The 12,850-nt window shown below is 34.1% G+C and overlaps 1 protein-coding gene across 4 annotated transcripts in view; it reads left to right on the forward strand.

The window, feature by feature from the left end:
- CFAP44 (cilia and flagella associated protein 44) overlaps positions 1-12,850 on the forward strand; it is a 105,683-nt gene that overhangs the window by 54,723 nt on the left and 38,110 nt on the right. For all 4 annotated transcript variants that reach the window (XM_073231663.1, XM_073231666.1, XM_073231664.1 and 1 more), the window contains 4 exons: positions 387-517; positions 3,428-3,624; positions 5,175-5,349; positions 11,471-11,648. In XM_073231663.1, coding sequence (XP_073087764.1) covers positions 387-517; positions 3,428-3,624; positions 5,175-5,349; positions 11,471-11,648 — 681 coding nt within the window. The remainder of the gene's footprint in view (positions 1-386; positions 518-3,427; positions 3,625-5,174; positions 5,350-11,470; positions 11,649-12,850) is intronic.

Consider the following 12,850-nt stretch of genomic DNA (forward strand, 5'->3'; position numbering starts at 1 on the left):
AGTGATCACCTGTCATGAACTTCTACACTATGCCCAGAGGATTTGTGATGGTAGTGGCTTTGGGATGTGGGAGCATTTTAAAAAAATTTTGTACACTCTCCAAATATTCTGTCAGCATTCATTATTCTTACTCTGGGAGAAAATACTTTAATATGCAACCTTATTTGCATTATTGTTAATTCTGAGAACTTTTCTGCATATTTTGTGGAAATAAGATCAAAAGTATGCTATTTCTTTCTAGGATGGAGTTTATGATGTTTGGGAGAGAGTTACGATGCAACATAAAATTGAGTACAAAACTTAAAAATCTGCTATGTATGAAATAGGACTAATGAAGCACACTGATAAAAGTACCCATTTTGATGAGAAAATATACTTATTTGCAGGATTTTGGCATAGATTCCAAAATTCGTGCCGAGATTCACAGAAAAACAGCTTACAAAATTCAACAAGTGGAAAAGGAATTAGCTTGGGAAAAAGAGAAACATCACCTTGGCCTAATGAAGCTACAGCACAGGTAGGATCCAAGTTTCCTAGAAGTTAGGGCTTTTGAGGGCATCTATTTGAATATAGTAGTTTACAGGGGCTTAATCAAAGCGGTCAGATAGGAGGTTTCCTGACCCACTAACTCCGTATCACAAGGTCCCTGCTACTGGTGTCTTCCTGAGGCTTCTCCTTCCTCTCCTTCCTCATTGAAATCTGGGAAATTTATTTAACAACTGATTTTTTACAAGCCAAATTATGTAACGGGTATATATTTTTTGTTTTTGGTAATTCATTTTATATTCTAGTTAATACATGAACATGTACATATTAAAAAATCAAAAATAGAACCAAAGGGCTTAAAATAATAGACAACCACTTCCTGTCCAATCCTTCTCATGCACCAATATGACTTCATAGAGGAAATTGCTTTTTTTGTCTTTTTGAGGTATAATTGACATATAGTAAAGTATATAAATCTTAATTGAACAGCTTGATAAATGTTTACAGATGTATAAACACGTATATCCACCAACCAAATTAAGAATATTTATAGTACTCCAAAAAGTTCCTTCATGTCCCCTACCAGTAAATATCCACCCTCCAAAGACGGATGTTATCAGCATAGATTAGTTTTGTCTGTTAACTTCATATAAATGGTATTTTACAGTATGAACTCTTTAGTATGTGGCTTCTTAGCACCATGCTTACGATTATCCACATTGTTGCAGATAGCAGTAGTTCATTCTTTTTCATGGCTTTGTAATATCCTGTTAAGTGGTTATACTACCACCTATTTATACATTCTACTGTTGATGTATTATTTATTTTCTGCTTTTCTTGTGGCTTTAGTTTCTATTTCTATATTATAAATATTTGCCTTTATTATGCATATAGTAAATGCTTTCTCTTACTCTGTCATTTGCCTTAAACTTTGTTCATATTTTTCTAACCATGCAGAAGTTTGAAATTTTGATGTGCTCAAAACCATCCACATTTCCTTCATACTATCTGGGTCTCATGGAAAGATTAAAATTTAAAGAGTAAAACTCCATGGGCAAGAAGATAAAGGGAGTAAGTCTTAACGGAGATGAGAAAGAGACTATGCTATAAGAGAAAAGGGAAAAGTAAAAGAAATAGTAAGCCATTTTGAAAGGATAATAAAATTAAAAGGATTGAGTTAGAAAAATAGTAAGAAAAGCAAACAAGTTAGGAATAATTGCTGCATTCATAATAAAATTAAAAGATGAGGGAATAATTATAGGCCAGTTCCAAAATACAGCAACAATTTAACTTATGAAGAGCTTCTTCTCTGGTCTGTGTAAAGAAAGGTGAACTAGAGGTTAGTATGAATTCCTGAGCTATTGGTAATTATGTGCTTTTTTTAGTAGATGCAAATAGGGCAATATAATACATGTGAGATAAGAGATATATATTTATTCCACCTCTCTATTATCTCATTTTATTTCTAGTTTTATACCTTTGTGATCTGAGAAGTTGGTTGGTAGAATTTCAATCTTTTTTAATTTACTGAGGTTCTTTTTGTGGCCTAGTATGTGGTCTATTCTGGAAAATGTTCCATGTGCACTTGAGAAGAATGTGTATCCTGCTGCTTTTGGGTATAGAGTTCTGTGGATGTCTGTTAGATCCATCTGTTCTAGTGTGTTGTTCAGTGCCTCTGTGTCCTTACTTATTTTCTGTCTGGTGGATCTGTCCTTTGGAGTGAGGGGTGTGTTGAAGCGTCCTAAAATGAATACATTGCATTCTATTTCTTCCTTTAATTCTGTTAGTATTTGTTTCACATATGTTGGTGCTCCTGTGTTGGGTCCATATATATTTATAATGGTTATACCCTTTTGTTAGACTGACCCCTTTATCATTATGTAACGTCCTTCTTTATCTCCTGTTACTTTCTTTGTTTTGAAGTCTATTTTGTCTGATATAAGTACTGCAACACCTGCTTTTTTCTCCCCATTGTTTGCAGGAAATATCTTTTTCCATCCCTTCACTTTTAGTCTGTGTATATCTTTGGGTTTAAAGTGAGTCTCTTATAAGCAGCATATAGATGGATCTTGCTTTTTTTTCCATTCTATTACTCTGTGTCTTTTGATTGGTGCATTCAGTCCATTTACATTTAGGGTGATTATTGATAGCTTTGTACTTGTTGCCATTGTCTATTATCTCATATATATCATGTAATATATAATTATATAATAGATAATCTAGGGAGACAATATATATTCTATAATGTGTAATATGTAAGTAGATTATATTTTATATATGATTATAAAATATAATTATGAAATATATAATATAAAAATGTATATAATATAGTATATATTTATATATCTCTATAATATGTCTGTATGTATGTAATATACATGTTATATACATTATATATTACACATTACAAATATATATCATATACATTTATTGTGTATTGTAATAAACATTTTGTGTACACTCTATATCATATAGCTTATATATTATGTGCATATTTATACATAGATAATATATTTACTATGGAGATAGTAAATGTTATAAAATATAATATAATATAGAGAGATAATAGGTGGGGAGGTGGATTACATTTCCTCAGAGTTTGATATGATCCATTTATCATTAAACTTAAGTCTGCTTGAAAATTTTTCATTTTTTTTACATAATTACAAAATACTATATTATGCTGATTAATAATGAGTTTTTTAGTATTTTTATTAGAAAGAAAATTCTGCTTGTTCTTTAATCGGGTCCTCTCCAACTTCTATCACACCCTTGTTAGTATGTATGTGGTTAAATTTTGGATCCAGCACAATATAATGGTATTATTTATAGGCATAGTATACTGTGGTCTTATTTTATTATTTAGTAGTCATGCATAATGATTAAAATGGTGCAATTAAATGATTGAAATGGTTACTATTGCAAATACTTGTTTTTTCAGATTTCGTGATTCATTGGAAAGTGATACTATCGTGGTTCATGCCATACAAAGTGACCACAAGATCTCCTCCTATAGGCTTGTGAAGCCTTCTCAGTACTCCAAGTCGAAACGGCCAAGCCAGTCAGATAGGAGACCAAGCAAACTGGAGAGGTTTGAAAAAGAAGGAGCTGGAAGAAAGGATAGCCTGAGAGATACAGGTAGCCTAAATGACAAGAAGGCTTTTAGATTCTTGTTCACTACGATTTCATACTGAATCGTCTTTTTGTGGGCAGGATCTCTGAATCCTTTTTGATGGCTTAGCTCAATGTCTTGTCTCCCTTCTTTTATTCCCTTAGAATAAATAATTAAAAGAGGAAAGGGTGTGTGGTATGGCTGAGAATGAAAGACTATGTTTCTTCAGCAAATGTCCCACACCAGCTTTCTTCTTTGCGGCAGGCTGCTAAAGCAAGTCCACCCTAGTTGTGTGGCTGAAAATGGATGGGTGCTCAGTGCTGCTGATTTCTTACTTCCCACATTCAACTGTTCTTAAATCTAGGATCTCTCCTGTATTAGTTTCAAGGCAGTGTTTCTTCCCAGATTCTTGCACCCCACCTCACAGTATGGGGCTAGAACATGACATTCCAAACTATTTTCTGAGAGCACATGCTTCCAGCAGGAGGAGGAGCTGAGAATACAGATGTGAACATAGTGCCTCTAATCCTCATAGTCTGCCTCTTGTAACTGCCCACAGGAAGACTCTGGCAACGGCTCGGAGAACCCACTCAAGAATAAATACAGGGCACTGCAGCCTGGCTAGCTCTGGGCAAGCGCCCACTTGGTACAGTACTGATGTTAATGCTGCCTCATCCTCTTCATTGAGAAACCTTTAATAGTTTTCTTTCTGCCTATAGGAAACCGCAATCCAGGCACTTAATCCTTCCACAACATATCCCTATTCTGTTCCTATTAATAGTGTGTTCTAATAATGCCTGATCCTTCCATACTCAAGGCTCCTGCTGGAGTGACCAATTCACTCTTCCCTCTGAATTCTACTGGTTCTTGGAGATCCAGATCAAATTACATTTTTGTTGTAAAGTTTTTCCATGACCACCCAGGCCGCATTAAATTCTTCCTTTTTAGTGCTAGCATATATTTGACATGTGAAATATGAAATGCTGAGTTATAGCTATGTGGTCATCCCATATTATCATGTAACTTTTTTTCATGCATCTCAAAAGTGCATCTCACTATGTATGCAGCTAGAACATGAGTTGAGTAATTTGTGCTACTAGATACTTTTTAATTCATAAAGCCAATAATTTAAGAATCATACATTTGTGTTTCCGGCCAGTTTTTTAATTGGCCGCAGACCACTGCAGTTGTGTATGTCACCTAAAATTACACATGTCAAATTAAGGCTCACTTGCTTTCACCCTCCATCATCATATCACAAGCACTGCTTGTCAGATTCCCAATATATGTCAGTGGTCCATCATTGTTTGTCTTGTTCTGCAGTTGTTTAATATATGTCATATATTGCCAACTTTTCAATAAGTTCCTTAAGAGCAAATATTGTAACTTAGATATCTTTATTTTGGTACTCTAAAATACTTGTTATGGGGTTGAATTTATGGTAGTTGTTTAATACTGTGATTTACAGATTCATTATATTCTGTTTTTTTTAAATGTGGCAGGTTAAAAACAATATTTGAGAATTTCATTTTGATGTTTCAAAAATATTGGAAAAAAATGTTGACTTTCCATACAGGTAGGAGTGTTAGCATGCCAGAAGAATCAATTATAGAAAAAGGGAAGAAATTTCGGCCTAAAACCCTAAGTGAAATTATGGTGGATAATCAAATTGAGAAAGCAAGGAAACTTAAATTAAAAGCAGCAAGGGCCCAACTTAAGATTCAACAGCGAAAAAAAGAATGGGAGGAACTGTAAGTTTTCTACATAAACTCTTTCATTTTAATATGAGTCTCAAAATACCATTTGAAATAGACACAGAGATGGAGATATTGAAGATACATCAGCTGAATCTGGGTAGTGAGAATTTGGTAGAATTAATATGATCCTTAGAGTTTCCCATCCAGAAATTCCATTTTACTAATATACTCAGAATGATTTTTAAGGATTAAGAAATTCTTTTCTTTCCCAACATCTAGAAGATGTTCTTCTGTATGTTCTTCTAACATCTTGTAGTTTTGACTTTCACTTTTAGGTCTTTAATTATCTGAAGCTGACTTAAAAAAAATCTGGTATGGAGTACTTTTATTTAATATAAGCACATCTTTTCATTTGTTTATTTGCCACCTGTATCTTTGGTGAAAGATCTCTTCATGTTTCTTGCCCATGTTCAAATAAGATTATTTTCTCTAGGGGGAAACATTATTTAAACGGTATAACTGTTCTCATCCTTTTATTTCAACCTATCTATACTGCTGTATTTGAAGTCAGTGTTTAATTGACAGCATATAGTTAGGTTATGTTTCTCAATCTACTTTGTTAATCTCAGTTCTTCAGTTTATATATTTAGGTCATTTATAGTTAATGTAATTATTGATATTTAGGGCTTATATATGCTGTTTTATATTTTGTTGAATGTTCTTTCTGTTTTTGTTTTTCTTTGTTTCCTGTGGTTTACTTGATAAATTTGATTTGTGGCATATTTGATTAGTCTATAATGTTTTTGAGTGTATTATTTTGTATAGCTTTTTAAATGTTTGCTCTAAATATTGCATTATGGATGCACAACTTACCAGTCTACTGGAATTGACATTTTATTAGCTTGAATGAAGTGTAGACACCTTACCTGCCTCCATGTCCCTTTACCCTGTTTCTCATTTCTCCTGTTTATAATTGTATATTTACACATATTTTAGAACAATATCAGAGTGTTATAGTTTTTTCTTCACCCATCAAACATAACTTAGACAATAGAAGTAAAATATATTTGTCCATATTTTTACTATTAACATTTAATTTCTTCCTTCCTGATGTTCCAAGTTCTCTTCTATCATTTCATTTCCATTTAGAGAACTTCCTTTAGCCATTCTTTTATGGTAGGCATGCTGGTGACAAATTTTCTTAGTATCTTTTCTCTAAGAATGGTTTGGTTTTTCCTTCACTCCTAAGGGATATTCTTATTGGTCAAAGAATTTTGTGTTGACAGTTCTCTTTTCTTAGCATGTGAAAAATATTGTGCTTCCTCCTGCTGGCCTCATGGTTTCTATGTTCAATCTGCTACTATTCAAATTGTTTTCCTCCTATACATAAGGTGTTATTTTTCTCTTGCTCCTTTCAAGATTTTTGTCTTTAGTTTTCAGAAGTTTGACTATGATGTCTCTTGGCACGTTGATAAATTTATCCTTCTTGGGATTTATTAAACTTCTTGAATCTGTATGCTTGTGTTTCTTGCCAAATTTGGGAAACTTTCAGCCATTATTTCTTATAGTTATTTTGAAGCCCTGTCCTCTTTTTCCTCTCCTTCTGGTACTCCAATGACAAAAATGTTAAATGCCTGAAGCTCTGTGTACTTTTGTTGTTGTCTTTTTTTCTTTGTTACTACTTTTTCCCCCTGTTGTTCAGATGGGGTAATATCTATTATTCTGTCTTCAAGTTCATTGATCTTTGCTCTGTCTAATCCATTCTGGTGTTGAGCCCATCCATTGAGTTTTGCGCTTTGGTTAATATATTTTTCAGTTGTAAACTTTCCATTTTGTTCTTTGTGTCTTCCATTTCCTTCTGGGACTTCCTATTTTTCATTTGTTTCAAGCATCTTCCTAATTATTTGTTGAAGCTCTTTATGATGGCTGCTTTAAATCTTGTCAGATTATTCTAACATCTCTTTCATATTGTGGCTGGCATTGGCAATTGTCTATTCGCATTAAGAAAAGAGAGTGGAACTGAATGGACATTTTCTGAAGAAGATATACAGATGGCCAGCAGATATATTAAAGGGCTCAACATCACTAATCATAAGGAAATGCAAATCAAAACTTCAATTCTAAGCTCACACTTGCTAGAATGGCTGTCATCAAAAGGGCAAGAGATGAGAATTGTTGATAAAGATGTGCAGAGTAGGGAACTCTTTCATAGTTTTGGTGGGAACATAAATCAGTATAGCCACTATGGAAAACAGTATGGAGATTTCTCAAAAATTAATAATAGAACTACCCTATGATACAGCAATTCTACCTCTGGTTATTTATCCAAAGGAAATGAAACCACTATCTCAAAGAGATATCACCCCATGTTCATTGCAGCATTGTTTACAATAACCAAGACATGGAAACAACTGTGAGTTTCTATCAGTGCATGAATAAAGTTGTTGTGATACATATATGAAATGGAATATTATTCATCCATGAAAGAAGGAAACCCTGTCATTTCCGACAACACAGATGGACCTTAAAGGCATTATACTAATTGAAACAAAAATTATAACTGTGTGGTGATGGATTTAATTAAACTTATTGTGGTAAACATTTTGCCACATGTACATTACCAAATCATTATGTTCTACACCTCAAATTAATACAATATTATATGTCAATTATATCTCAACAAATCTGTAAAAAAAATAAAACAGGCTTTTGATATTTTCCAAAAATATGTAATATTGCTGGATTTGACTTGCTAGGATTTTGTTAAGGACTTTTATATCTTTTTAAATGAAGAATATTAGTCTCTTGTTTTATATTTATGTAGTATCTTTTCTGGGTTGTTATGATAATATTGGTTTCATAAAATGAGAAGTTTTCCTCCCTCTTCTGATTTCTGAAAGACTTTGCATAGGCTTGGCATTATTTCTTCCTTAAATATTAGACAGAATTTATAAATGAAGTCATCTAGACCTAGAGTGTTCTTTGGGAGAATTTTATAAATACAAATTCAAATTTTTGATTGTTATACTGTTATTCAGATTTTCTATTTGTTCTTGGGTCAGTTTTGGTAATTTGTGTCTTTCAAGGAATTTGTGCATTTCATCTAGATTATCAAATTTATTGGTATAAAATAGTTCATACTGCTTCCTTATTTTAATTTCTGTAGTATCTGTTTTTGTTTTCCCCTGCTTTATTCTGGATATTATTACTCTGTATCTTCTCTTTTTCTTGATCATTCCAGCAAGAGGTTTATCAATTTTATTGATCTTTTTAAGGAACTAGCTTTTGGTCATAGATATTTTAAAATACTGTTTGTCTGCTTTCTATGTCATTGATTTCTATATAATTTCCTTCATCCTAGTTAATCTGGGTTTAATTAAGTCTCCTCTTGAGATTTAAATTTTAAGTGTAAGTTTTCATTTTGCACTTCTCTTCTGTTCTAATAAGCACTTAAAGTACAAATTTCCCTAGACCCTGAGTTGCATTTCACAAGTTTTGATGTATTTTCATTTTCATTCAGTCCAAAATACTTTTTAATGTCCCTTGTGATTACTTTCTTCACTTACGGTTTAACGTATACTGTTTAGTTTCCAAATATTTTGGGGTTTTAAAAAATATTTTTGTACTTGATTTCTAATTTAATTTTTTGTGGTCATAGAAAATAGTCTGAATTATTTAAATTCTTTTAAATTTATTGGGAATTACATAGGCCTGCATAAGTAATCTCAGTGAAAGTCCAGTGTGTACTTGAAAAAGAATGTGTATTCTTGCATTCTTGGGTATAGTGTTCTATGAATGTCAGGGCAAGGTGGTTGATAATATTGTCAAGATCTTATGTTTTTCCCACTTTGAAGGCATGACTCTTTTAGGGTGTCTACTGATGACCCCTCCATTTACTGAGGTCTCTCCAGCTGATGGGATTGCACATGATTCCCAGCCAGATGTGAATTATGAAAATTATTTGTCCTACAGCTTCCCAATAATTGTGCTTTCTCCAAATGTTGTTCTTTGCTTAACTTTATGGTGTTTCACATTACACATCTACACATTAATACTCAGTCAAAACCCTGAGAGCCTTATATAGATTTCTGGAGGTATTTCTTTGTGTAGCACTGATTTTCTTTTCCATGGAATTCTTACCACCTTGACCTTTCTGAACTCTGATCTCTCTCTCCTCTCTCATTGAGATCACTGGGCTAATATGTGGATCCCAACCCTACTCCACATTCTGGTAATTTCCTTCATGCAGACACCAGGAGATAGTAAGGATTATTTTGTTTCACTTTTCTCATGAATCACAGCCCTGTGCTACCTATCATTCAACGTTTGAATATAGCTGTTTCATAATTTTTGTTCAGTTTTCTAGTTATTTATAGCATGAAGATAATTCTGGGCCTTGTTTCTCCCTTGGCCAGAACAGAATCAGAATTATATTCTTTCTCTTTCTCTCTCTCTTTCTTTCCTGTTTTACTCGCTTCCCTTTTCTTCCCTTCCTTTTTGTTCGCTTCCCTTTCTCTTTAAAATGTGAACTTTTAGTGCTATCATGCACAAAGCAATGATTGTCAATTAATACATTAGATGACATGTGTTTCCTCTGCTATTGCATGTTTGCTTTCCTAAAGGGCTGACTGAAAGCTGTATGTACATGTTCATGTTGACTGACAGGCTTCATTTTAAAGAATTAGTAGACTGAGGTCTCCCAGTGGAGATCCCTACAGCACGTTGCCAACCCTGTCCGTATCCTAGATGCCTCAGTGGTTCCCAAGCAGAGAGGTCAGTTTCCATAGAGAGCAGTACTTCAGTTTTAGCCTAAGTATAAAGGTTGGTACTGCGGTTTATGTGCAGAGATGAAAAAGCTGGGAGGGCCATATGGTTCAGGCATTCCTTTTCAATCACTTAATTAATTTTGCTAAATAATGTTTAGCGTTCCATTCCGTGCTCCATATCTGCCCTCTCTGTGCTTGGAGTCTCCTAGGCACTCTACCAGGAAGACCATATCCAGTCCTTTTGATAGTCTTGCCCTGGTGGTATTCTGGGCTTCAGTTTTCTCTGGTATGGCTTATCCATTAAAACAATTTCATCTTTTCTCGGTCTTCTAGAAATCTATCCCTGCCATTGGTTTGCCCATGGCTTTCTATCCCATTCTCAGCTTTCCTAATGATTCATTCCCTTTATACCCTTAGATCATCATTTCCATGGAATCTGGAGACAGAGGGGGAAACAAATACATATACTCAGGATAATCTTAACTAGATACCTTTTTTGAAAATAACAATGACAAATTTTATGACAATTACTTATGTCATAAGAAAAATTCAATTAACTTTTTAGTGATTGAAAAAAAACCTCACTCCAGCTTTATGGCTTAATTTCTATTGAGGAAATAAATAACAATGTAAGTGTAAATTACTTAGAAGTGAACCAAAGTCTAAGAAGGATTCAGATTATTTCAGCATTGCCTGGTGATTGATTGCTTTTTATTTACTTTTCTTATTTTGTATGGGATGCTTTAAAAATACAGACTGACCTTGGCTTACAACAGTTCGACTTGCGATTTTTTTATTTTGCAATGGTGCAAAAGCAATATGCATTCAGTAGGAACTTTATTTTGAATTTTGAATTTTGATATTTTCTTGGGCTAGCAGTATTCAGTACCAGACTCTCTCATGATGCTGGGCAGTAGTAGTGAGCCACAGCTCCCAGTCAGTCACATGATCACAAAGATAAACAGCTGTTACACTTAACCATTCTGTACCTATATAACCATTCTGTTTTGTACTTTCAGTATGGTATGGAATAAATTACATGGGGTAGTCAACACTTTATTAAAAAACAGGCTTTGTGTTAGGTAATTCTGTCCAACTATAGACTGATGTAAGTGTTCCAAGCATATTTAAGGTAGACTAGGTTATTAAGCTATGATGTTCAGTAGGTTCAGTGTATTAAATGCACTTTCAACCTATGATATTGACAACTTATGATGGGTTTATTGGGATGGTCCATAATCAAGGAATAGTTGTAGTACTTAGCCTAAGAAAAAGGCTTGGGTTCTATAAAGTGTCACAGACTCAATTATACTTTTGCTACATGATTGCATTTGATTAGGTACATGTACTGAAGTAGACAAATTAGTTTATTGTTCTATTTGTGGCTGGGTTGCCTGTTTTTCTGATAGGTACAAGAGTAAACCTGATGATGACTATGAAGATCCCAAAGATGTTCAAGCCATTAAAGAGGCCCAGTTATGTATGGGAGGCTTCAATCTGAAGACAGCCCCAGACTACAAGATCCCTGAGCACATGAGAATAAACGCTGCCAAGAAGGAAGAGGAATTGGAACACCTAGACACCCTGGTACTTACCCATGACTTTCATGACAATGAGGCACCCTGGGCTTTTTATTCTGCTAAAACCACCCATTTCCTTAACTCATCTATAAGGGCATATGGTCATAGAACTTTGGAACTGGAAAAGACCTTCATGAACGTCTAGAATCATGCCCCTTTTTTACAGATGGAGAAATTGAGGCCTAGGGAGGAAAAGAGGTTTGTCAATGAATATTTAGCTAATATGGCAGAAGCAGCCTTCTGATTAATTACGTAGCTCAGCACCAGTTTTGTGGGTGATAGCATTATGTTTTATAGTCTTTGAACCTCTGAAACTCAAACACATCCTCATCATATATAGTTTTTAGCTGCCACGGGTGGCAAAGGCTTAGGAAAAAGGCCATTGCTTAGCCTTTCTTTGTGGGACTTTCAAAGTTTTTTTTAAAATTAAGTATTGTTGATGTACAATCTTTTGTTAGTTACAAATATACATTACAGTGGTTCAACAGTTACTCACATTATTTAATCCACACCCCCACTAGTGCAGTTACTACCTGTCAATATAGGAAGAGGTTACAGAACCTTTGGCTATATTCTGCATGCTGTACTACTATCCCCATGACCGACTTATATTATGATTGAGAATTTTTGTACTCCTTTACACCCTCACCCCACCTGCCCATCCCAACCCCTCCCCTGTGGGAACCACCAGTCTCTTCTCAGTATCTATGAGTCTACTGCTATTTTCATTTGGTTTTGATTTGTTTTTAAAGTCCACAAATAAGTGAAATCATATGGTATTTGTCTTTCTTTGCCTGGCTTATTTCACCTAACATAATACCCTCTAGATCTATCCATGTTGTTCTAAGTGGCAGGATTTCTTTTTTATGGCTGAATAATATTCCATTTGTAATGTACTATATCTTCTTTAATCATTCATCTATTGATGGACTTAAGTTGCTTCCATATCTTCACTATTGTAAATAATGCAGCAATAAACTATTGGTTTGTGTGTATCTTTTTGAATCAGGGATTTGTTTTCTTTGGGTAAATTCCTAGAAGTGGAATTACTGGGTTGAATAGTATTTCTAATTTTAGTTTTTGAGGAACCTCCATACTGCTTTTCACAGTGGCTGTACCAATTTACATTCCCACCAAAGTTGTTGGAGAGTTCCCATTTCTCCAGATCCTCTCTAGCACTTGTTATTTCTTCTCTTTTGCATAGTGGCT

This window comes from Manis javanica, chromosome 3 (assembly GCF_040802235.1).
Source record: "Manis javanica isolate MJ-LG chromosome 3, MJ_LKY, whole genome shotgun sequence".
Lineage (NCBI taxonomy): Eukaryota > Metazoa > Chordata > Mammalia > Pholidota > Manidae > Manis > Manis javanica.